This window comes from Puma concolor, chromosome D1 (assembly GCF_028749965.1).
Source record: "Puma concolor isolate L17-30 chromosome D1, mPumCon1.1.hap2, whole genome shotgun sequence".
In the NCBI taxonomy this organism is placed as follows: Eukaryota; Metazoa; Chordata; class Mammalia; order Carnivora; family Felidae; genus Puma; species Puma concolor.
This window is the reverse complement of record NC_141676.1, coordinates 35,754,192-35,782,087: the sequence shown is the minus strand read 5'-3', so window position 1 is coordinate 35,782,087 and position 27,896 is coordinate 35,754,192. Positions and strand designations below refer to the sequence as shown.

General features: G+C 35.2%; 1 protein-coding gene across 5 annotated transcripts in view; it reads left to right on the top strand.

Annotated features, from left to right (window-relative positions):
• Positions 1–27,896, top strand: part of LUZP2 (leucine zipper protein 2) — a 505,584-nt gene that overhangs the window by 466,075 nt on the left and 11,613 nt on the right. For 4 of the 5 annotated variants that reach the window (XM_086677798.1, XM_086677797.1, XM_086677801.1 and 1 more), the window contains exon 10: positions 8,016–8,108. The exons of the other annotated variant lie outside the window; for it this stretch is intronic. In XM_086677798.1, coding sequence (XP_086533924.1) covers positions 8,016–8,108 — 93 coding nt within the window. The remainder of the gene's footprint in view (positions 1–8,015; positions 8,109–27,896) is intronic. 5 annotated transcript variants of the gene reach the window in all.

Below are 27,896 nucleotides of genomic sequence, written 5' to 3'. Positions count from 1 at the left end.
TGATATTTGTATATATTGCAAAAGGATCATCACAATAATTTCTAGTTGAAGTCCCTCACTGTACATCATTATAAAATTATTTTTTCTTAGGATGAGAACTTTGAAGATCTACTCTCTTAGCAACTTACAAATTATGCATTATAGTATTATTAACAATAGCCACCATGCTGTACATTAAATCCTCATAACTTATTTTATAACTGAAAATGTATACCTTTTAACCCCCTTCACCCATTTCTCCCACCACCCAGTCGCTACCTCAGGCAATCACGAATAGGTTCTCTATATTTTTTAGCTTGTTTCTTGGTGTTTGCTTTTTTTGTTTTTAATGAGATCATAGTATTTGTCATTTTCTGTGTGACGTATTTTACTTAATATTCCCAAGGTCCAACCATGTTGTTACAAGTAACAAAATTTCATTTTATTTACGGCTGAATAATATTGTGTGTGTCTGTGTGTGTGTGTATTTCTTTATCCCTTCGTCCATAGATGGACCCATAGATTGTTTCTATGCCTTGGCTATTGTAAATAATGCTGCAATGAACATGGGGGTGCATATATCTTTTCAAATTAGTGTTTTTGTTTTCTTCAGAAAATACCCAAAAGTAGAATTGCTGGTTCATATAATAGTTCTATTTTTAAGTTTTTTGAGAAAAATCCGTACTGTTTCTCCTAATGACTACACCAACTTACATTCCTACCAACAGTGCAAGGGAATCCCCTTTTCTCCACATCCTCACCAACAGTTGCTATTTCTTACCATTTTCATAATAGCCATTCTAAGAGGTATGAGGTGACAGCTCATTGTGCTTTTAATTTGCATTTCCCTGATGATTAGTGATGTTGAACATCTTTTCAAGTACTGTTGGCCATCTGTATGTCTTCTTTGGAAAAACAATGTCTATTCAGATATTTTCATTTTTTAATTGTATGGTTTTTCGTTTTGTTATTTATTTTTATTTATTTATTTATTTACTATTGACTTGTATGAGCTCTTTATGTATTTTGGATATTTATCCCTTATCAGATGTATGATTTCAAAAATATATATTTTTCCCATTCAGTGTATTGCCTTTTCATTTTGGTAGTGGTTCCCTTTGCTGTGAAGAAGCTTTTTAGTTTGATGTAATCTCACTTATTTCATTTTGCTAGTGTTGCCTTTGCTTTTCATGTCCAATCATCTCCAAGACCTATGTCAAGGAGCTTACCACCTACAATTTCTTCTAGGAATTTTATGGTCTCATGTCTTAACATTCAAGATTTTAATCCATTTTGAGTTAATTTTTGTGCATGGTATAAGATAACAGTCCAGGTTCATTCTTTTGCATGTGGCTAATTTTCCCACCAGCATTTGTTGAAGAGATTGTCTTTTCTTCATTGTATATTCTTGGTATTTGTATCATAAATTAATTGAACATAGATGTGAGGTATTTTTCTGAGCTCTCTGTTCTATTCCATTGATCCATATGGATCCATATGATCCATATGGATCAATAAAACAGAGGTTTTCATACCAATACCATACGTTTGGGATTACTGTAGTTCTTTATATAGTTTGAAATTGGGAAGCCTGATGCCTTCACCTTTGTTCTTTCTCAAGATTGCTTTGGCTATATGGGGTCTTTTGTGATTCCACATGAAATTTAGGATTATTTGACCTATTTCTGTGAGAAATTTCATTAGAATTTTGTTAAGGATTGCACTGAATCTTTAGATTTCTTTGGGTAGTAGCATGGGCATTTTAACAATATTAATTCTTCCAGTTCATGAGCATGGAATATTTCTCCATGTATTTGTGCTTTCTGCAATTATTTAATTAATGTCTTACAGTTTTCAATGCACAGGTCTTTCATCTCCTTGTTTAGGTTTATTCCTAGGAGTTTTATACTTTTTAATGCTATTGTAACAGATTATTTTCTTAATTTCTCTTTCTGATAATTTATTATTAGTATATAGAAACACAATAGATTTTTGTGTATTGCTTTTATATACTACACCTTTAATGGATTCATTTATTAGTTCTAACAGGTTGTTGGAGTAGTCTTTAGGGTTTTCTATATATAATATGTCATGTGTGAAAAGCAGCAAGTTTACTTCTTTTTTTCCATTTGGACACCTTTATTTATTCTTTCTTGCCTACTTGCTCTGGCTAGAATTTCCAATACTATGGTGAATAAAAATGACAAGCATGGACAGTCTTGTCTTGTTCCTAATCTTAGAGGAAAAGCTTTTAGGTTTTCACCATTGACTGTATTAGCTGTGGGCCTGTCATATATGACCTTCATTGTGTTTAAGTATGTTTCCTCTATACCCATTTTGTTGAGAGTAAATGGATGTTGAATTGTAACAAATGCTTTTTCTGAATCTATTGAGAAGATTCTATGATTTTATCTTTCATGTTGTTAATGTGACGAACCACACTGACGATTTGCAGATATTGAAGCATCCTTCATCAATAGAATAAATCCCACTTGATGATGGTATAGGATCTTTTTAATGTAGTTTTGAATTTGATTTGTAATATTTTGTTGAGAATTTTTGCATCTACGTTTGTCAGGGGTATTGTCCTGCAACTTTCTTTTTTTTGCAGCGTATTTGTCTGACTTTGGTATTAGGGTGATGTTGGCCTCATGAAACGAGTTTGCAAGCATTCACTTTTCTGTTTTTAGCAAGAGTTTGAGTAGGATCTGTATTAATTATTCATTAAGTTTTTGCTAGAAATCACCACTGAAGTCATCTGGTCCTAGACTGTGGTAAATCCAGGCAATGGAATATGAATCCACACCAAAAATAAATGAGCTATTGAGCCATGAAAAGACATGGAGGAAACATAAATGCATATTACTAAATGAAAGAAGCCAATCTGAAATAGATACATAGTGTATGATTTCAACTATAGGACATTCTGGAAAAGGCAAAACTATGGAAAATATTAAAAGGACAGTGGTTTCCAGGGTTGAGGAAGGTAGGGATGAATAGGCAGAACACAGAGAATTTTTAGATCCATGAAAATACTCTGATAATGTAATGAGGGATATATGTTATTATACATTAGTCCAAACCAAAGAGTGAACCCTAATGAAAACTATGGACACTAGATGATTATGATGTGCTGCAGGTTTATCTTTCATGACATTTGTATCACTCTGGCATGTGATGTTGATAATGGGGAAGGCTCCGCATGTGTGTGACAGGGACTATATGAAAATATCTCTGTACCTCTCAATTTTGTTGTGAACCTAAAATTGCTCTAAAAATACAAAGTAAAAAAAAAATGACAACAACCAAAAGGAAAAACATACTTCACTTTAGGTGTTCTTGACTTAATTTAGCAAGGCAACAGAGTACAGAGACCCTTCAATATTATATAAGTTTTCCAAGTCCTCAATTTATTTGTGTGCTAGTCCAGAATCTGAGTCCTCATTTTTTAACTCCAAAAACACATTATCTTCCCCGAAAGTCAGTTCTCATTCTGTATTAATTCATGAGACTCAACAAGGCTTCTTTCCACCAGGAACATCTCACTGACATCAAAAGCCTATTTTAAGGAATGCATGTTATTATGTTTAAATGTAAGCAGTTCATCAATTAAATACTACATTTTTGTATTTAAAGCATTTTAACTTTTTACACTTTGTTACACTGTTGAAGCAATGTATCATTTCCTCCAGTTGTTAAAAGTAATTAATATACACAATATACAAGTCTTTTCCTGTAGCAAAATTGAGATAACTTTAGTATTGATAAAGAAGTGGCCAAACCAGACACCCCAATTTTTTTATGTATTTTTAATTTTTAAAATATTTTTTTTTTATTTTTAAGAGAGAGAAAGAGAGTGCATGCAAGCAGGGGAGGGGTAGAGAGAGAGGGAGGGAGAGGGCCCAAAGCTGGCTCTGCACTGACAGCAGAGATCTCGATGCAGGGCTTGAACTCATGAGCTCTAAGATCATGACCTGAGCTGAAGTTGGATGCATAACCAACTGAGCCACCCAGGCACCCCATGACAGCCTGATTTATTAATATGTGGAAACAAGGGTGTCCCTGGCAAACGTATGGAAGAGAAAAGTTTCACTGTCATTCCTTTCCCTCAACTTTTTGTGACTTTGATAATTAATGAAGACCTTTCTATCATCTATCCAAACTAGCAAAAGCCCACAAAAACAGATAGATGATTGATAGATAGATAAAACCTTTTATTTTGGATATATTCCTTGTCTCAGCCTTACCACCAAAATCTGGGAGCATTTTCACAAATGTACAGTACTTCCATGAGAAAATATTAAACATTATAATTTATTAATGCACTACATATTTATATTTTTAAGAGAATATTGAATATCTACCCTAAAATGTAATCTCCATCATTGATGGGCCTGGTATTATTCTTCTGAGCTTCTCTAGCTGGGTTAGCTTTCCATCTTGTTAGTTTCCATGCAAAACCTCTGCCTAAACCCTTATGTTATGCTGTCAATTTTATTTTATTGATTTGACTCCTGTTTCATCCAGGCCTCTGTGATTACATGCAACCAGCACTGACCCTTACCAAATTAAATAAAGGGGCTTTATTGGTAGAACCTCAGGAGCTCCTAATACCAAGGAAATGACAGAGGTAACATATCTGGGGATGGGCAGAAACAAAGGCTGCTTCAGAAGACTGGGAGTATGAACCATAAAATGGGTCTTATTGTAGAAACAACTTGGGCAAAACACCCTATTGGAAAGAATGTACATAACCATTTATAGCCTCATCTTAATGTAATCAATATTAAATTCTAAGAATGGAGATTTCATGACCTAATTTGGGTCATGTGCCAACATCTTGATAGATCAGGGAACTTGATATATAAAATAATTCCTTGGAAACACCATCCCATGAAAGGTAACCCCCCAGAATGAAATCAGGAGCTATTAGCAAGGTAGAAGACATGATGAACAGTTAATGAGGAGTTAATGGTAGCTCTTTGAGATCAAGAACTATGGTTTTAATGTTTGATCTCAGTTCCAAATACACCACTGTCACAGAATGGATGCACAATAAATGTTCACTCATGCTGCAAGAAGTAATTAAGATTGTCACATTTTGGAAAGATTTCTCTAAGCATAAATATCTCTATTCCTCTTGACTTAGTACCGATCTTTAATTCTTATCTTCTTTTTTGTCCTAAGAAATGTATCTTAAATTAATAATGAAAAGAACAACTGAACTTAATGAGTGCAAAATGTGTACTAGCTTCAAAGGATGCAATAATGAATAAAGCATGATATCTTCCCTTCATGGGTTCCCAACCTCGAAGAGAGACAGACGTTTAAACCAATGACTAATATGATATGAGCTGTCTTGAAGACTGGTACCAAGAAGATTGATATTATCACAATATTATAATCTAAAATCCAGAACCACCAATATCCTTAACTGTAATATACATTTTTACAAGTTCATTATAGGAAACATTATTTAGACATGTAAAAGAGAGTTATATCCTTATATTTATGTTTAGGAGATAAAGCATATATATAATCTGTGTAAAAACAAATATGTCATGGGCACTATAATCGTGACTATATAAAATACTCGTGTGGATATGAACAAAGACTGGAAGGCAACATTGAGAAGTAAAAGTAGTTATTGCTAAGATGATGGGTGAGTTTTATACTTCAGTTTCCTTTAATGCTGTTATACAGTAAATAAATTTTCAAAGGTATGTTGGGACTGTTCATTCAATGATTTGATTGTTCAACAGAAACAAAATATGCTAAAATTTCTCCTTGCCTGTTAGTGGGATTTACTCTATCTTTTTGCAGTTGTGGTTTTTGCTGCGAAAGCCAGAGGAGACTCTCCTTCACTATTCATATTTATTTATTCCCCCTGTACTTTTTAACCTATTTCTTCAAATTGTCTGTAATCTGTAGTTACAAAAAGGCCAGTAGGTTTTAGCTAGATTAAATGGCTCTTTTGATTCATGTTAACATTTTTAACATTGTTACTGAATAGCACCTATCTATTTAAGGGTCACAAGTGCTTTAAACCCTCCTTGCTACAAACCTACTTTTTCACCACGTTTCTCTATTTCTGTAGAATTTTTAAATTCTGTAGGTTCTAATCATTGCTGTCGACCAAGAGCAATCTCTTTTCGATAGCCAGAGCACTTCAGTTTGGCATCTGTTACCATCTACTTGATCGATACCTATCGTTTCTTTCTTGATTTCCACACCCTATGTTCTCTTCCATTTTTGCCTTTATGCTGCTGCTGCACCATGCTCACAGAGCTCTGGCCATTTTATATGCTTGCTTTAAAATATCAAATGAACTTTCATTTGGCTACTAAACTGAAATACATACTTGGCTGCTCAATTTTGGAATTTCCTGGCTACTTGTGGCATTTTTCTTGTGCTCACTTTACTGCTACCCTATAAAGCAACAGAGCCACAGCTGAGTCTTCTTCCTACACATCTTTGCTTGTACCGTTCCCTTCACCTGGAATGTTCTCCTTCATTCTTCCCTTAATCACTCAGGGCTTGTGCCCTCTTTTATTAATCTTTGTGTAAATTCTGTGAAGACAGAAACAATACCTTTTCATCTTTCTATCCACCAAAAACATCTAACACGGAGTACTGGCTTATTCAAAGACATTTTGTTTACCTGTTTAAATTTCTTATCTTAAGTAAGGTATAGAGGGGAGATCAGAAGATAGGGATCTTAAATAAGGAAGAAGAGGAGAGAAAGGTGGACTAAGAGAGGGGAAATACTTGTTGTCTTCTGGATCTCCTACAATGAAATTCAATTTGTTTAAGTATAAAGAAATAAGAATTTCATTTACTTACTTTATTTATCTATTGTTTGTTTGTTTGCTTGTTTTTACCGTTACATGTAAAGCCCAGCATTTGGGTAACTTAATATAGGGACTATTTTAGTCAACTAAGGTGCTTTATTTTCTGTTGTTTCTCTAATGTACTACTAGTTTTGATTTTTTGTGTTTGATATTCTACTAGTTTTATTAAATATTTTTGTATTTTAAAATACAAAACACAAATTCTAGTTTTATTAAATATTTTTGCATTTTAAAATACAAAACATAAATTCTACTAGTTTTATTAAATATTTTTGTATTATTAAAGTATTACTTCTGTAAGAAAGTTCCCCTGCTAAGGAATGAAACTGCCTATGGAAAACCATGGCAGTGTTGTGCAGAGAGTAGCAAAGAGAAAATCTGAGTGGGTTCTTGGGCACTTTGATCAGACCATATCTTTGTCTTTATCTTCCTGGGTCCCCAAAGCTTAGAACCCTCTTTTCTGTTTCCTCTGTGATCCACTGAGATCACAGTTTCAGATCCAAGCAAGTTAGCATTCACTGAGTTTAGTTTTTGTCTATCCTACAATAGTACCCTCATAGATTGATGAGCCTAACAGCATATTCAAATCAGCTTTGCCCAAGAAATGCACTTTCAGTGGAAAATCTTAGACCAACCTATAGGGATATTTACATATATTAATTATGAATACACTTCCCTGGACAGAGCCTGAAAAACTGGCTTTAAAAAATTTTAGTGTTCCTAAAGAGATGAATTTTAAAATAGTATTTAAGGTTTCCAGAGATATGAAGCAGTGCTTAATTAATTAGTAAAGCATTGATGTAAATGCAATGCTCTATACAGTGAGCTGTTATGGAGCATTTTCTTTCTTATTGAGAATATGATGTGTGTACTTATACTTCTCAGATATACTTGGAGTTAAAATACAAGAAAAGAGAGGATTCCTGCTTTTTGTGGAACTATTAACCTTAAAATAAAAACTTAATATTCAAGAAATAAATATTGCCAGTGGGAAAATCATACCATTGGACATCACTAATACAAAATTGAACGTATTTTATTTGCTTACAATGTTTAAGGTCTGAGATATATACAGATTTCCATTTTATTCTTTTTCCTTGAGTGTGGTGTTGCCATTTTATCATATTTTATAATAGTCACATGGATCTATTTGTTGAACCTACTTCTCTCTCTCCTTTTCTCTAGCCTCAACAAACCTTTACTGGAAGCAATGAGAGCTCTCAAATTGAGACAACAAAGGAAGAAAATCTGAACACTACTGAGTGCAATCCTCTAAGTGTAAGAATAAGTTAAAATGGTTTTCACATATTCAACATGAAATAGACATTTTAATGGTTCTAGTTCATGCCACCATGAAGCTTTCTATTTCTATGTAATATCTACTGTCTAAATGTTGTACTTTTTTATTATTTTTAATTTTTTTTTACATTTTATTTATTTTTGATATAGAGAGACAGAGCACAAGTGGGGGAGGGGCAGAGAGACAGAGACACAAAATCCAAAGCAGGCTCCAGGCTCTGAGCTGTCAGCACAGAGCCCAGTGCGAGGCTCGAACTCACAAACTGCAAGATCATGACCTGAGCCAAAGTCGGACGCTTAACTGACTGAGCCACCCAGGCACCCCTAAACATTGTACTTTAAAATGTGAAAAAGCAGATGTCCTTTGGATGTCACTGAAGTGTAGGTATTCTGTTAGGAAATGTAATAGACTCTCAGGAGTACTATGTAAGTAAGGGGAAGTCAGGGGGTGACCACAGGCTCCGGAACATGCCCATTCCCATGACCACATGACAAAAAGCTGTTAAAATCTTTAAAACAAACAAAAAACCCGAGGATGTGATTCAATAGTATTCTGCCTGTAAAACAAATGAACCCAGCATTACAAAGACATTACATTGAAGGAATAGAGATTCCTTTTTTTAAAGCTTATTTATTTACTCTATATATATCACAGAGTGATATATATATATATATATATAGAGAGAGAGAGAGAGAGAGAGAGAGAGAGAGAGAGCGCATGAGTGGGGGAGAAGAGCAGATGGAAAGAGAAAGAAAGAGAGAGAGAGAGAGAAAGCATGAGTGGGGGAGAGGAGCAGAGAGAGAGAGAGAGAGAGAGAGAGAATCCCAATCAGGCTCCATGCTCAGCATGGAGCACGACGTGGGGCTCAATCTCATTTACTCTGAGATCATGACACAAGCCGAAATCAAGGGTCAGATGCTTAACCAACTGAGCCACCCAGGGGCCCCAAGAAGATAGATTCTTAACCTTCAGATGATAATAAGAAATATGTAGTTTTGTGCTATGGGTGGTTTTTTTTACTCATAATAATGTAATGAAATTTTAATTCTGGGACTTTGGCACACTTACAAACCTGGATTTGAGAAACAGCAAATGACAGTTGTGTTGAGTAGATTCAAAGTTAGGCTTTAATCTAGGTGACAGAATGAAAAGTATTGCTGAAACTATTCATGATTGAAAAGAGATCCGGCTACTGAAAGGAAATAAAGCAGAAGAGACACATAAGTTGACCAAGTCTATCTCTTTTTCTTCTATTGGCCGCTAATGTGAATTTAGAAAGATGAGTTTCTCAACAATTTTGCCTTCAACTCTCATATTTAAACATGTACCAATTTAGAACATAATAAAACCAATGAGAAGTAAAAATGAAATTCTTCCAAAGGAGGAAGAAGGTAGGGAGGCTTTGGGCTGGAAGGAACCTTTTGATGAAGACTGGTCTCTAACAGTGTGAGCAAACGTGCAGAAACAAGAAACCATCGGAATAAAATTACTAGAGAATAGAGTGCAGACAGTGGTGGGATCTATGCCTAAAAGGATAATTTGGGACTTAAATGTGAGAGATCCTGGATTCCCATGCTCTAAGGAGTTTGGTTTGAATTAAGGTTGTAGTTCAGGTTTTTAGATATCTGTGTCCAATTAAGTTATGAGACCATAGGATTAATTTCAAGGAGTGTGTTTTTATTTCTTGATGTATTTTCTTAAAACTACAAAAAAAATAACTTTGCCACATAGGCATATAGCAAATCATTAGACTGTACACTTAAAACTGGGTTATATCTTGGGATGCCTGAGCGGCTCAGTCGGTTGAGTGTTCGACTTCAGCTTAGGTCATGATCTCGTGGTTCATGGGTTCGAGCCCCACGTCGGTCTCTGTGCTGACAACTCAGAGCCTGGAGCCTGCTCCTGCTTGTGCTTTGTCTCTCTCTGTCTATAGAAAATAAATAAAAATAAATGTTAAAAATTAAAAAAAAATACTGGGTTACATCTTAATGATATATATGAATTTTTTCAAAAAGAAGGAAAAGAATCTTGGAAGCAGCACTTATGAGTAATGCTCAGGCTTGATCCTTCAAGGTACTGCTTTGAGCTCTTATATTAGGAGGAATTCAATTGCCTTATTCCTGCCTCTGTACTGACATATGTGTGCCTTGAGCAAACCATTCTTGTAATGAGGTGGCCAAAGTATCTAGAAGGACAAAGAACAGGGCTTCGTTAAGCGTACCAAACAAACAAGCAAAATGTTCTCACTGGAGACAAAGCTGAAAAGTTCTGCGTATTGTGCCAAGGCTCCCCAAAACAACATTCCGGTCTACTTTTCTTATCAAGAGTGAGACCTACCCAAAATTATAAATTGTTTTTTGTTGTTTTTTGTTTGTTTGTTTCACTTTCCTAGTTTTATTGTCCTTTTTTTTTTTGTCACTGGCAATTCCTTTCCCTTCAAAAGTCTCATAAGCAGCTACTACCTGTTTGCAGGTCCCAATCTGAGCCCCTTCAAAAATCTGCGTCCACCTGCACCAAGATGAATGGTCTGTCTCTAACCTGGCCTCAGTCTAGATTTTAGTCTTGGAGCTTCTACTTCCAAGAAGTTACACTTTGTAGTGCAGAGAGTGCTCAATATTCACAGGCTGTAGACTCACTTACCTTTAAAGGCTGTGTGAGTAATGTAGATGAGTGAAATACACCAGATGTAAGCAGTAGGAATTAGTGGCACTGCTGTGAACATCAATTTTCAAATTTTACACCTACAGTTCTTAGCTGCCCTCACAATAGTATCACCTCAAGAGTTCTTATAAAATACTGATGCCTGGAATTGACATCCGGAAAATTAATTCAACATCTTGGTATCTGGGGTATAGACATTAGTTATATTTATTTTTTCAATTACTCCAGTGACTCTAATGTGCAACCCAGTTTTAGTATCAATGTATTTCACATGTAAGTGATCATAAGCATCATGTGGAGAGCTTTTAAAAATTAAGATTCTGACAAATTCTTCAGGAAATTTTAAATGAATAGGACTAAATGTAACCTGTATTCATTTTGTTTCGTTTTGCTTTGTTTTGTTTTGTTTTGTTTTGTTTTGTTTTTTGTTTTGTTTACATGGATCCGGCAACCCTCTTCCCAATCCAGGTGATTCTGAGGCAGATGGCCTATGAGCTATAATGTGCAAAACCTTGGTTTAGATAACACATAATCCCTTTAGTATGTTGTTTAATAATGGATTTTCCGCTTCTCCTGCTCTGTTATATTTACCTTCTAAAAAGGGCAATGCTTACGCAAGGCTCTCTAATTTAAATGATGAAAGACTGTGGTGTGACTTTTGAGAGTGGGTAGGAGAGATCCATCCGCAAACCCTTCATTTATCAGTAACCATGTACTGATGTAGGACTGTGGAACTGAGCAGGAAACTGATGTGTGATTTCATCTGTTGCTAAGGTCTCCATGAGAAATTTAGTGGACCGTCATCACCCAAGCAACAGTAACCAGAGTATGATTAATCTTACGCATGGAGAGCTCTATAGTTCCTTTCCAGGGATTCCCCAATGCTAAGAGACTTCTTCAACCTTACAGAAAGAAAGTACGGGGACCTTTGGGTCTATGAAAAGTATTGTTACTCAGCTTGTCTAAAAACACCAAGAATATTCTTATTTGTGTTGAATATCATGAAATGTGTTTGCTTCCATTTTAATACTGCAATATGAAAATAACTTCAACTTGACTCTAACAAAGCTGGAGACTCAGCCCTAATGTGGGCTGCTTTAATTTAATGTCCAAATGAGGTATCCAAACATAATTTCATAGAGTAAAAGCAAAATAAATGTATCCATTTCTGGGAAAGGGGTTAAGTGTATTTTCTGTTGTAAGATAGTTATATTAGGCAGAATTATGGCCTCCTTATTGTCTTTATTTGGCAATTAAGTATGGTATAAAAGTTACGCATATGGGTCGCAAATTAACAAGGGGTAAATTTGTGATGGTTAATTTTATGTTTCAACATGCCCAGAGAGCTGGTAAAACATTATTTCTGGGGATACCTGACAGGATGTTCCCAGAAGAGATTAGCATTGAGTCAGTAGATGAAGTAAAGAGGATTGGGCAGGAATCCTCTAATCCCTTGAGGGCCCACATAGAACAAAATGATGAAAGAAGTGTGAATTATTTCTTTCTTGAGTTGGCACGTGCATCTTCTGCTGCTCTCCCCCAACATCAAAGCTCTTGGATCTTGGCCCTTGCAACTCTGGGACTTAGACCAGCAGCATCCCTCTGACTTCCCCACTGGAAGTTACATCCTCAGCTCCCCGCATACTTGAGAGTTGGATTGATACACCACCAGTTTTCCTGATTCTCCAGCCTGCAGAGGGCATTATCACGGTGTATCTCAGCCTTCATAATTGCATGAGCCAAACCCCATAATAAAGCCCCTTATATACGGATGTGTATATCCTATTTCTTCCTCTGGAGAATACTAATACAGTTACTTTCTCATACTTATATCCTGCATATTTTGGATATATTTTGAAATAATTGGCATCTGCATCTTATGGGAGTTGTCTTTAATCAAAGATTAGTCAGTGTAACTTAAGATTTATAAAATAAAATAAAGTGGATGGTAGTTTTTAAGGTAAAATTTCATTTTAGTGGCCTTATTTGGCAAAATTAATGGTTGGCAGTTTTATCCCCATATCTTTTTTTTTTTTAATTTGTTTTCTACTCTATGAAATTCAAAAATCTAGAAACTACCAAATAAGGACATTTTAAAAATAATGAAAGTATGATAAAATAGGGACCTCAATGAAGCCAGTAACAGAAATAGTTGAGAAAAAGAAGTCAACAGAGTATCAAAATGAGAAATCCATACGACTTTGTGATTAAGTGAAGATGCAGAAATAAAGATAAATGTCTAATACGGACCCCAATTTTGATGCTAATTAATGAGGACAATTATATTGTTGTTCTCAGATAAAGTACAGGGGGAAAAGTTTAAGTTAATTTTTGTCCATTTACTTGTAAACAGATAAGGCTCATGTTCTCTTAAAAACTAAAATGAATAAGGTGCCTAGATAGTTCAGTCAGTTAAGTGTCCGACTTCAGCTCAGGTCATGATCTCGCAGTCCGTGAGTTCGAGCCCCGCATCGGGCTCTGTGCTGACAGCTCAGAACCTGGAGGCTGTTTCGGATTCTGTGTCTCCCTCTCTCTCTGACCCTCCCCCATTCAGGCTCTGTCTCTCTCTGTCTCAAAAATAAATAAAGATTAATTTTTTTTTTTTTAAAACTAAAATGAGTAAGCATGTACATTACAGCTAATTTATTTATTACACATTATGATAGTTTTTAAGAAACAACTTTATTGAGGTATAATTTGCATACCATACAGTCACACATTTTTAAGTGTGTATTTCAATTATTCATGAAACTTATTGAGTTGTACAGCCATTAACACAGTCCAGTATTGGAACATTTCCATCTCTCTACTAAGATCCCATGCCTTTTGTACAGTTAATCTGTTCTCAACCTCAGCCCAGACATACACTAACCTAGTTCTTATCTGTATAGGTTTGTCTTTTTGTAAATCATATATAAGTTCGTCATATAATATGTAGTATTTTGCATGCACTTCCTTCACATAGTGTAATGATTCTGAGGCTCATACATGTTGTAATACCTATCAGTAGTTTGTTTCTTTTTATTGCTGAATAAGATCCATTGTACTACTATACTGCATTTTCTTTATCCATTCACCAGTTGATACCTTTTGGATTTTTCTACTTTTTGGCCATTATGAATAGTGATGCTACGAATATTCGCATAAACTGCGTTGTGTGGACATATGTTTTAATTTCTTTTAAGTAGATACCTAGAAATGGAATGGAATATAGTTTTTTCTTGAATTTTTAAGAAACAAATGAATTTCCAAAGTGTGTGCACTGTAAATGCAAAATGTTTGCATTTACAACCTAATCAGTAATGTATAGAGTTCCATTTACTCCACATCTTTGTCACTATTTGTTATTCTCTGAATTTTTGCTTAGAAGGCAAATTCTAGTGAGTGTGAAGTCAAATTTCATTATAGATTTAATTGTTAATTCCCTAATGGTTAATAATATTGAGCACATTTTCATATACTTATTAGCAACTCATATATTTCCTTTGGTGAAATATCTACTCAAAATTTTTCCCCATATTTTGGTTGTGCTGTTTCTCTTCTTAATGTTGAGTGGTAAGATTCCTTATGTATTCTGGATATAAATCTTTTGCCAGATATATGACTTAAAAATATTTCTCTCAGTATGTTTTGTATCTCTTCATTTTCTTTTATTTATTTATTTTAACAGAGAGAGAGACTGAAAGAGAGAGAGAGAGAATGAATGCATGCAAGCAGGGGAGGAGCAGAGAGAGAGAGAGAGAGAGGGACAGAGAGAAACCTAAGCAGTTTCCATGTTATCAGAATAAAGTCTGAAGCACGACTTGGTCTCAGAGGCTTGACCTGAGCCAAAATCAAGAGTGAGACGCTTAAGCAACTGAGCTACCCAGGCACCTCTTAACTTTTCATTTTCTTAATGGTATCTTTTAGAAAGTAATTAATAGACTTTTTTTTAGTGTGGTTTTAGATTTACAGAATAATTGAGCAATAGTACATAGAGTTCCATATAGCAACCAGCTGTATTTTTGTAATTGACTTGCTGTTTAATTCCATTACAGTCTGATGGCATAGTTTGCATTTGTTCAGGTGTGTTTTATGGCCCACAATAGAGTCTACATTGGTAACTATTCCATGTGACCTTGAGAAGAATGTGTATTTCTCCTGTTTGATGAAAAAGTCTATAATTGTCAGTTAGGTCCAGTTGATTTATGATGTTGTTCAGATCAACTATATTCTTACAGGTTATCTGTCTGCATGATCTATCAATTAGTGATAGAGAGGGTTGAGGTCTCCATCTATAATAATGGATAGGCCTATTTCTATCAAAATTATTTATTTTTTACTACTGACTTCTGTGAGTTCCTTATATATATTGGATATTAACCACTTATTAGGTAACTGGTTTGAAAATATTTCTTACCACTCCATAGGCTGCCTCTTCATTTGTTTGTTATTTTGCTGTGCAGAAGCTTTTAAGTTTGATGTTGTCCCACCTGTTAATTTTTGCTTTTGTTGCTTGTGCTTTTGATGTCATATCCATGAAATTGTTGCCGACACAAATGTCAGAGTTTTTCCCTGTTTTCTTCTAGGAGTTTTCTAGTCAGGGCTTACATTTAAATCTTTAATCTATTTCAAGTCAATTTTTGTGAGTGGTGTGAAATAAGGGCCCAGTTTTATTATCATAATATAGTTTGAAATCAGCAAGTGTGATATCATCACCCTCATTCTTGTTTCTCAAGATAGCTTTGGCTATTTGAGATATTTTGTGGGTTCATTTGAATTTTAGGATGGTTTTTCCTTTTTCTGTAAAAACAGACATTGGAATCGTAATGGAAATTACAGTGAATCTATAGATAGCTGTACATAGCATGGAAATTTTAGCAATATTCTTCCAATCCAAGAAAACAGAGAATCTGTCCATTGATTGGTGCCTTCTTCAATTTCTTTCATTAGTGTCTTATCATTTTAGTGTATAGCTCGGTCACATTCTTGGTTAAATTTCTTCCTAATCATTTTTCGTTTTAGATGCTGTTATACAACAGATTGTTTTCATTATTTCCTTTTTTTCCATGTTGTTTTTCAAGTTTTTATTTAAATTCCGGTTAGTTAACACACAGTGTAATATTAATTTCAGGCATAGAATTTAGTGATTCATCACTTACATACACACCCAGTGCTCATCACAACAGATACCCTCCTTACTACCTATCACCCATTTTACCCATCCCACTACCCACCTCCTCTCCAATAACCCTCAGTTTGTTCTCTGTATTAAGAGTTTGCTTTCTGGTATGCCTCTTTTTTCCCCTCCATATCCATCTGCTTTGTTTCTTAAATTCCACATATAAGTTAAATCATATTGCATTTGTCTTTCTCTGACTTACTTATTTCACTTAGCATAATACTCTCCAGTTCCATCCATGTTGTTGCAAATAGCAAGAATACATTCTTTTTCATCACTCAGTAGTATTCCTTTGCATTGTATGTATATATACATACCACATCTTCTTTATCTAGTCATCTGTCAATGGACATTTGGGCTCCTTCCATAATTTTCCTATTGTTGATAATGCTGCTGTGAACTTCGGGGTGCATGTGTCTTTTCAAATCACTATTTTTGTATCCTTTGGGTAAATACCTAATAGTACAGTTGGTAGATCTTAGGGCAGTTCTATTTTTAATTTTTTGAGGAACCTTCATATTGTTTTCCAGAGTGGCTGCACCAGTTTGCATTCCCACCAACCGTGTAAGAGGATTTCCCTTTCTCTGCATCCTTGCCAACATCTGTTGTTTCCTGTGTTAATTTTAGCCATTTTGACAGGTGTGAAGTAATAGCTAACTGTAGTTTAGATTTGTATTTCCCTGATGATGAGTGATGTTGAGCCTTTTTTCATGTGTGTTAGCCATCTGGATGCCTTCTTGGAAAAATGTCTATTCATGTCTTCTGCCCATTTCTTAACTGGAGTATTTGTTTTTTAGATGTTGACTTTGATAAGTTCTTTTTTTATTTTTTTTTAAGTGTATTTATTTTGAGATGGGGGAGAGGGGTAGAGAGAGATGGAGAGAGAGAGAGAGAGAGAGAGAGAGAGAGAGAGAGAGAGAGCTCTAAGCTGAGAGCAGGAGCTCTAAGCTCCTAAGCAGTCTCCACACTGTCAGTACAGAGCCCCATGTGGGCCTTGAACTCAGGAACCATGACATCATCACCTGAGCCGAAGTCAGACACTGAACCAACTGAGCCACCCAGGTGCCCTGAGTTTGATAAGCTCCTAACAGATTTTGGATACTAATCCTTTATCAGATATGTCATCTGCAAATGTCTTCTCCCATTTTAAAGGTTGTCTTTTACCTTTGTTGATTGTTTCCTATGTTGTGTAGAAGCTTTTTATCTTGATGAAGTCCCAATAATTGATTTTTGTTTTGTTTCCCTTGCCTCTAGAGACATGTCTACTAGGAAGTTGCTACAGGGGTGCCTGGGTGCCTCAGTTGGTTAAGCTTCTGACTCTTAGTTTCAGCCTGGGTCATGATCTCATGATCTCGTACTTCATGAGTTCGAGCCCCACATCAGGCTTCACACTGACAGGAGCCTGCTTGGGATTCTCTTCTCTCTCTCTCTCTCTCTCTCTCTCTCTCTCTCTCTCTCTGCCCCTCCCAGCTCACTCTCTCTGTCTCTCTCCCAGAAATAAATAAATCAACTTAAAAAAATTTTTTAAAAAAGAAGAAATTTCTTCAGCTGATGTCAAAAAGATTATTGCCTGTGTTCTAGGATTTTGATGGTGTCCTGTCTCACATTTAGGTATTTCATTCATTTTGAATTTATTTTTGCATATAGTGTAAGAAAGTGGCCCACTTTCATTCTTTTTCATGTTGCTGTCCAGTTTTCCCAACACCATTTGTTGAAGAGACTTTTTTTTATTGGATATGCTTTCTTGCTTTGTCGACGATTAGTTGACCGTATAGTTGTGGGTCCATTTCTGGATTTTCTGTTCTGTTCAGCTGATCTATGTGTCTCTTTTTGTGCCAGTACCATACTGTCTTAATCAGTACACCTTTGTAATATAACTTGAAGTCCGGAATTGTGATAGGTTCCCTACTGCTCAAGGTAGGGCTCAGTCCCACTATCCTGGGATCATGACCTGAAGCTGAAATCAAGAGTCAGATGCTCAAATGACTGAGCCACCCAAACACCTCTTGAATAGTGTATTTTAAAACACAGAAGTTTTTAATTTCAGTAAAGTCCAGCTTATTTCTTTCTTTTCTTCATCATGATTATGATTTATCTAAAAAATATTTACCAAAGCCAAGAATATAAAGATTTTTCTACAATTTCTTATTAAATTTTTTTTAGTTTTATCTTTCATTTAAATCCATGATCCATTTTGAGTTAATTTTTCTGCGTGATGTGAAATAAGAATCTATTTTTGTTATTTGCATGTTGATACCTAGTTAAGCCAGTCTTCACAACAATGTATTGTAATGAATATACTTTCCCTATTAAATTGCTTTGGCACATTTGTCAAAAATAATTGACTACAAATCTGAATTTATTTCTTAACTTTCAGTTGTTTCATTAATCTATATGTATGTCCTTAAGCCTGTACCATACTGATTTGATTACTGTAGCTTTATGGTAAGTTTGGAATTGCGAAGTTAAAGTCCCCTTACTTTATTGTTTATTTTCAAGATTGCTTTGACTATTTTCAATACCTTCCATTTCCTTGTTAATATTAGGTTCAGCTTTTCAGTTGTAATAAAAAAGCCTGTTGGGATTTTGACAGAATTTGCACTGAGCCTATAGATAAATTTGGGGACAATTGTAATTTTACAATATTGATTCTTTCAGCCTATCGACATTAGTTATCTCTCCATCTACTTACATCTTTTAAAATTTCCTTCAGGAATATTTTGCAGATTTTCAGTGTACAAATCTTGCACTTCTTTTGTTTTCTTTATTCCTAATTTTTAAATTCCTTTTGATGTTATTATGAATGGGGTTGTTTTCTTAATTTCATCCAGATTCTTAATTGCTAGCATTTAGAAATGGAATTAATTTTTGTATATTTATCTTGTAACAAATTAAAGAGTTTCAAGTGACTGTGAGCTCTGACTCAAACTGTGATGACATTTGCAAAACAGCCACATGAAGTTATAATGTTGATTTCAAGTAATTATGATGCCATACCCAGAATAAGGGAGATAAACCTCTTATCTGATTTTGCTTATCAGTGTAGACTGATACAACATGTTCTATTCTAGAAAGACACTGCTAAGTTCAACAGTGACAAATGGAGTGTGTCTGCTATAAAGCTTAAGGGACAGACCTCCAGAGGAAATTCAGTATGTAATGTTGATTGGTTTCATTTCTGTTTCAAACAGTTACCTGATGTGTAACCATGACTATTTAACTCCTTGAGGCTCATTTTCCTCCTTTGACAAAGAGAGATAAATGTTGCCTGTCTTATATAACTTGTTAAAGGTTCCAGTGAGACAGCCAAACTTAACACCTGGTTTATCAAGGACACATAGCAGGTTCTCAGTAATTATCACTTTCCATTCCTTTATTCAAAGCTATACCGTTCACTTAAAACCTCAATAAATATTTTTGAGTTGTATGTTTTAATTAATTTCTCTAAATAGAAAAGAGATGACGAAAGCAACCGCAAAAAGTATAATGTGAAATAAGGAGTGGTCTTATTTACTCCAGAACAGAACTAGATGTTGCTGGTAAAAACAGCTATAAGAAGGAGAATATTTCAGTCAAATGTAAAAGTGAACTCTTAATAAAAAGTATACGAATACAGAATTAGCTACAGGAAGACATAGTATATTATATGATTGAGTAAAGAAAAACAACTATTCTGGGATATATTTGGGAATTGAAGCACGAATGTGGAGGAAAAGAATGTGAGTATCTCTTTGAATTCTAGGATTCTATGATCATCAGCAATCTCACTGAGAGCTGATGGGAGTGCATGCAATCTCTTAGTAAATAAATAGCAAAAGAGATGCATTTTGACTGCTGTTGGTACACCTGAGACTAAGCAATAGAGTAGAGAAAGACTTAAAATTACATAAAACCTAGATTTGAACACCAACTTTGCTATTTCCTCACATGTCACTTTGGCAAGTGGTTTTATAATTCAGATCCCTTACTTATATAATGTGGATCAGTGATTTTCAGACTTTTGCATGTCTGAATCACCGGGTCAACTGGTAAAACTGCTTGTAAAGCCCTACTCCCATAGACTATTAATCAGTAGATATGGGGCACAGCCCAGGAATGTGTAATGTTTTAATAAACCTACCTAGATTTTCTTCTTTCAATATTTCCTGATAAACATTTTGAGAAACTTGGATGTTGATTTTTTGCAGGTTTGTCATGATAATTATATATGATATCAAATTAAATGCACAGTATTCAGTAATTTCACAATGTCCTTATTCATTCTAAAAAAGCTCTTCTGCAATTTTAATATTCAAGGTCTCCATATTTCCATGGTCAAGGTCCCAAACTAGGAATTACAGGTGATGCATTTTCTTTTTTTTTTAATTTTTAAATTTATTTAAATTTAATTTTTTTCTTTAGAGATAGAGCATGAGCAGGGGAGAGGGGCAGAGGGAGAGAAAGAGAATCTTAAGCAGGTTCCAAGCCCAGTGCAGAGCCCAGCACGGGGATTGATCCCATGACCCTGGAATCATGACCTGAGCCAAAATCAAGAGTTGGATGCTCAACCAGGGCACCCCAAGACCATGCATCTTCTTATATATCTCTGTGGTTTCTTTCCATTTCCTGCCCTATGCAAACCAGAAAAGGTCACCTAGGAAAATGGCCTCTGGATTCCTTGGCCTTTTTTTTTTTTTTTTTTTTTTTTTTTTTTTTTTTAAGTAGCCTTAGAAAACTTGAACTAGACCACTAATGCCTTAGCAGAATATTAGTCTATCAGTTTGGTGAGGTTTAAATTATTTTGAAACCGGCTTTGTTTAAATGATAATATTGGAGACACTTGGAGAAAGCAAAGGATGTACCTGTTCCATCCCATTCACCTGAAGTTTGCAAATGCATCTCATATTGTTAAAGCATATCAAGAACGAAAGACATTGAACATTCACTTTTAATTTTCACTTAGGAATTAAGACTTGATGCTAATGTAAATGTGTTTCACAATATTTCTGAATCCTATACATAGCAAACATTTAATTTTTCTTAATATGCTGAGGAAATGAAAAGCACAATGGCTTCTCTTTAGCACTGAAAGCACCAGCTCTATTTCTTTCTATTACACCTGCCTGCAAGTCCCTAAATGAAGGGAGTTTATTTAACAGCAATGTATTGTCTAGGGAAATGAGAGGGGAAAATATGCAGAAAGTCAATCCTAGAGCTGTGAATGGAAAGATGATGCCAACTTTTTCATGCTAACACAATTCTGACAGATTTAAGAAATCCTAGTTTACCATTATAACCAATATCCATTGTTCAGTATTTGATGGTCCTGATGAGTTGTTGGCAGATGCTTGGCTAACAAAATTTTCTAAGCAAGTCATGCCCTGCTGTAACTGGGCTTGGAGACTACACACCATTGTCATTCTGGGCATCTGAAGAGGTTGGCTTTATTCAAGGACTTCTTTATATTGCCACTGCGGTTCCTTCAAGAAAGAATAGACACACCTCGAGATAATGCAGAATGGCAAATAATTTTATCTTTAGAAAATTTTTCTGCTTTGCACATTAAATATAAATCTGCATGTTTTCCCTACTTTAGCATCAATTTAAAGTATGCAAAATGTAGACTTAAGTATGAGTTCTTATCAGAAATTGTATAGAAACCATAATAACAATGGTTAATTTATTAATCTGATAAATAAAAATACCCAATAAACATGCTAATTTATTATAAGGATATTGACCAGACAGTGATGTACACATAAAGCTTAATCTGGTCAATACTTTCTTGACTCCTCCTATCTTCCCTGAAGGCACAGAATGGCTTTCTCTTCTTGGTTGCCATAATGCTTGGTTTATACACCTATTTTATCCTGTGTCACAGTCCATCTGCATCCTGATTATTTGTACAAAGTTCTCATTTTGCATTACATAATAAGCAGTTTGAGGACAGTAACTATAAAAATATTGGTATTTCCTTCAGGACTAAGCAAAATGCTCATCCTAGCAGATGCATATTATTTCTCCAAAACTTCTAAAGTTATGAAATTAGGGCTTTGGTTTCAAAAAGTTTAATTTTTTCATATGGAGTACTAAATACAGTGCTAAAATATCATCCTGTAATAAACATAACAAATTATTTCATACAGAAAGGTGGCATCACAGAAAAATTTAGCCAAAATGCATTCATATTTTTAAGTACCTTGGTATTTAATTCCATTTTTTTTCTCCTTTATAATATTTCAAAAAGCATTCTTTTTAGCCTCCAGCCTGTCCCAGAAGAATCAACTGGACTTCTGTACCTGCCAGAGATGTTTTTTGTTAGTAGAATTTCAGGTTGCCCAGTGATACATTTGCATTAATTATTTTGAGTTCTTTTAATGTTTTAGAGAAAGATCACAAGAGATATAGCTAATCTCTCTTATGAAGTAGAACCAAGTGTTTAATACCAATAACAAAGTTATAGTGATCAGCGGGATCAGAGATGCAAGCTCAAAGATTTTAAATTAATTTATGATAAATCATTTCATCTGCTATAATTCTTAAATATTATTCCTTATTTCTGAGAGAAAGAACAGAGTATAATTTAAAATAAGCAAAATGCAAAAGAAGCCATTTTCCTTCTATAGGCTTTCCAATGATTGTTAATTCAGTCATAGACTTCCTTGTGATTTTTATTAAATTAACATTTGTTGGGGCGCCTGGGTGGCGCAGTCGGTTAAGCGTCCGACTTCAGCCAGGTCACGATCTCGCGGTCCGTGAGTTCGAGCCCCGCGTCAGGCTCTGGGCTGATGGCTCGGAGCCTGGAGCCTGTTTCCGATTCTGTGTCTCCCTCTCTCTCTGCCCCTCCCCTGTTCATGCTCTGTCTCTCTCTGTCCCAAAAATAAATAAACGTTGAAAAAAAATTTAAAAAAAAAAAATAAATTAACATTTGTTAAGAAGAGCCCTGGGGTTTCAGATGGTGGTGAGCCAAGATTTGAGAAAGATCACAAGGCAAGGGAAAGTGAAATAGAGAACTTCATTAGTCACAGGTTTTGGAGGAGGTACAATGCATTGGTCACTGGGGCAATGGGGAGGTCAAGGCAGGATACCAGCAGAGAGGGAGTAGCAGAAACTGAGGTACATGTTTTTTTTGTTTTTGTTTTTTAGGATTGGTAGGTAGAGTGCTTTGGGGGTCCTGAGTTAGACCTGATTGGTCAACACAAACCAAAAAGAGCAGGACTCTTGGTAAATTCTGAGGAAGGAGGAGGAGAAGCACAAAATGGAAAGGAGCTAGGAGAGACATATGCTTATCTCCAGGGCACTGGGGAGGTTATATCAGGAATTTACACTTCTTGTGACTTTGCTGGCTGTTACCTAGGATAGCACTCCTGGTCAGGGCTAGTGTCAGTTCCAAGTCCCAGCAGACCCCTCTCCACACAAAATGGACTCTAAGGCAGCAATATTATGGATATTTAGCTAAATTCTTAAAAGCACCCTTTTAAAAAGGTCATCCTAAATATGACTTTATTTTCATAATTTCTGAATGGGATATTTGCATTGAAGCCAAAAATGTGCCTGTATCATAATGAAAACATTTTGAGGCAACTAAATCCCTAAGTTAAATTAATTAGATTGTGATGATTCTGTATTGAGGAGAAACGCACACACACACACACACACACACACATACACACACATACACACACATACACACACACGAAGGATGAAAGCATCCTCCAAGGTTAAGCCTGTTTAGGAAGACTGAGTGGCTGGTTAATAAGATTTTTTTCTTGCCCTGTTAAATCATAAATAGAAAAGGATGAGACAGGAAGAACCACAGACTAGTGGGGAGAGGTTCGGAACGGCAACAAATCCTTTGGCAATATCAAGATTGTCTAATGACCTGGGTGTGTTGATACCAACGTGGTAAAATAAAGTGACTGAATATCCGTGTTCCTATTCTCATAGGATCCAAATATTTATTGGCAAAAGAGACACATTTTGATCAAAGGAAGAGGAAGCTGAGGGTGAGAAAGAAAAGCATAGAAACAAAACTAATTGAGCACCTAATATGTGCAAGATACTCCATTAGGAACCATTATATATTTTTAATTTAATCTAACTCTTCCCAGGGCACCTGGGTGGCTCAGTCGGTTAAGTGTCTGACTCTTGGTTTGGGCTCAGTTCATGATCTCACGAGCCATGGGTTCGAGCCCCACATTAGGCTCTGCGCTGGCAGTGTGCAGAGCGGAGCTTGCTTGGAATTTTCTCTCTCCCTATCTCTCTGCCCCTCCCCTGCTCATAATCTCTCTCTCTCTCTCTCAAAATAAATAAATACATTTTTAAAATATGTAATCTAACTCTTCCAACAACCCTCTCAGGTAGGTATTACTTTGCCAACCTTACAGATAAGGCATCAACCTCAAGAAGATGAAGTAACTTTTCCGAATCCATACAACTTATAAAGGCTAAAGGAATTCAAACCTAGGATGGGCTAACTTGTCATTCCATTCACCTAAGCTGAGTTACCTGCCTTATCTTATTTTGCAATGATGCCAATCTTGAGTGTTTGCATTATTATCCACAGTTTACAAGTGAAGAAAAATTAAGGTTAAATTGGTATATTTCAAATGCCATTCCACTGGCAAGTGTTAGCCTGTGATGAAGTTTTCAACACTACGAAGATGTAGAAAATTGACATTGAATAGAGTCAAGTAACAAAATATTAGTGCGTTTTCCATGAATCAGTCAATCTCTCTCCATCTCTCTACCTCTCCATCTCTCTCTTTCTGTCTGCCTCTCAAGAATAATTTCTTTTGATTCTGGATCCTTTATATATTTAGTATTAAAATAGCCTTGCTTCTCAGAAACATTGTTGAAATACAGGTGTGTGTTTGTTTGTTGCTTTATTTGTTCTAATGTCAAACTTTGAAGCTGACAATGCCAATGTTTATTATTGGCGTTTAACTTTATTCTTTTGTAAAATACCGAAGTCCAGGGAACTCCATGTTCATTAACTTGCCCCCATTATCGTAGATGTGGGATATGGAGTTGGGACTCAAAATTAATTTACACATGGCTCCAAAGTCTGGTATCTCCACATTAAAATGAAAGTCCTAATCATTATTAGGATATCCCAGAATTACAGTCTTCCCACCATGTTGTGATTGTGTGTTCTGTGATTATTTCCCACGTATGGTGATAAATAATTAGCTGGGATTGTCTCAGCTGCATAGTTTTGTTATCACTTAGCCTGCTTGTTGGCCATGATACAACATGTTGTCAGATAGCTAGCTGTCCATTGCTCAAAAGCACAGAAACCAACTGGTTACTCTGGTGGTGTCAGTGTATTTGTGTATGTGAGAGATAAGTGTAATCACTTTAATAAAGATGTATTCATGGCTTATCCCATTTCATAATTTACAGATCCAGCTGTGCTCCTCCCTAGGTCTCCTGGATAATAGGTGAGCTGCATATTGAAGCAGCTGAATTTGTGCATCATTTGCTCATCAGTCTTCATATTTTATCACTTGAGTTTCTGGATATAGGTATCTTGCTAATCAGATTAAATTTTACCTAACTAAGATGGAATGTTTTGAAGGCCTGTGCTAGCCTTTGATTGCTCAGTTTTATGCAGTTCTCAAGATTAGTATTTAAACCTTTTTGGTCTCTTAAGGCAGCGAACAGTTACTTTGTATAATTAATCAATTATTCACCAAAGCTAGTTATATCTCTATCCATTCTTCCACAAGTAAAATTACATTTCTTAATCACATGCATGAGGGAAAATGATGTCTGAGCTTTTCCCTTTAGTTCAAGAGAATTTGAGATTCAAATTAATAGGGAAGGAAAAGCTTAAGGTTCTAGGCACTTTTCCATCTTAAAATCATGTTTTTTAATGAACATATATATTCTCCCATAGGCAAACTGTACATAGATAAATGGTTCTTCTATAGATGGTCATAGCTCATTGCAAAGTGACAGATCAGTCATGTCCCCCAAGAAAGAAGAAAAAGAAGAAAGAAAAAAAAAAGAAATGAGAGGGAGAGGAACAGGGAGAGGGGAAAAAAAGAGGGAGAAAAAGACAGGGAGGGAGGGAAAGAAGAAGGGAGGGAGGTCAGGAGTCAGGGAGAAAGTGGAAGAACAGATAAAGAGAGGAATAGTTTCAGAGATAGAAAGGTAGACAGATGGACAGATAGACATGTGTTATATGTTATTTTGAAATCAACAAAAATGCTAAAGCACAACAAAATTGTCTGTTTTGGCCTCTCAAACTTTACTGTTGTGCTTTGACATTTGTCAATATAAAAAGTTTGGTGCATTTATTTCTGTTTTACATGCACTATCTTTGTGATTTTAACTGTATAATTTTGAATTATATATTTTAAGCTTAAGTAATTTTCATATTAATAAATAGCCCACAAATGTCTTAACAACTATAAAATATTTCACCTAATTATTTTATCACTATTTAACCAACTTCTTTATATTCAATGATTATTTTGCTTTCTTTTTTGCTACTATACAAATCCCAAAGTAATACTTCTGAGTGAAAAGTTTTCTTTTTAAATGTGGATTATTTTCTTCAGAGAAAGACTATCCCAAATGAAATATACTGGATAATGAACATATTTGAAAATACTGTATCTATCTTATTAAATTATTTTCCAAAATATCTGCACCAGCATTGTAAAAGAGAGGAGAGAGAGAGGGCAAGAAAGAGAGAGAGAAATCCCTTTCATCATGCTGGAGCCAACAGTAAATGTATAATTTTTGTTTCCTTGTTTAAAAGAAAAAAAAATCTTATTATTATAGCGATGATAATAATTTTGGGGGGTAATTAGGTTGTATCATTTTTCTTCAGTGTCATTGTATTAATGCAAATGCATCTGAAAAAGCTAATGTAGAACTACTTTTCCTTCCAAACTGCATACACCACATATATCGTTATAAGAACAATTATTTGTTGAAAACATAGTATCAGGGAGTCTGCTGTGATATAACAGGTATGATTTACTGCATATCTCATATATTTCAAGTGCTTTGTTCCAGGTGGTTTACAAATTCATTTCTGTCTTCATTATCATCATTGCTACTACGATATATTGAGATCTTATTAGTAAGAGGCACTGAGCTAAGTGCTTTAACTCATTCTCTTATGTAGTCTTTACACACATTTATAAAATAATAATGTTCTACATTTTATAAATATGGAAATTTGGATTAAGAAAATAATGCATAACTTATTGAAGACCACAAAGCTAGTAAGCAGTTGATCTAAGGATTTGAACATTGGTTAAGCCAGACTTCGTAGATCATGGGCTTAACCGCTACCTTATTCTGTTTAGTCATAAAATCTCTTGCATGAAATAGAACTTTTCATTTCTTTCCAAGATTTACAGTTCCACTCCTCGTTGTACCAGAAATAATTAAAAGAATTAAAAGTCAATAATTATTCTAGGTAGTTTTGGGCAAGGAGGCAAAAAAAAAAAAAAAATCAGCATGACAAAAAGCTCTGTCTATGTATGTGTATTTAACAATAGTAATAAGAAGAAAATCTATGAGTCTGAGTAGGTGACAGCAGAGACTCATTCTTTTAATGCCCAGTCATTTACCTTCAGAGGCTTTGCTGTGGTTCATCAAGGTGAGTCTGAAGGCCATGCTCCTATATCACATCTTATTTGTTTAAGAAAACTGTCTCCAGCCCCTGCATCTCATCCATGTTCTTGGTCTACTACACTTTATAGGCAATGGGAAATCACAAATTTGTGCATGGGATGATATTTTTCTAAGTTGTTTTGATTTGACTCATTTTTGTGCACCGAGTTAGCATGATAGGATATATGTTAGGAAGACATTTCTGGAGACTGACCAACCAATGGATGGCAGAAAGCAAGGTTGGAGAGAGTTGGATCATTCAGTTTAATAATTTAGGAATGGAATAAAGAGATAAACCCCATGATCTCTTAAAGAAAGAGGAGGATTA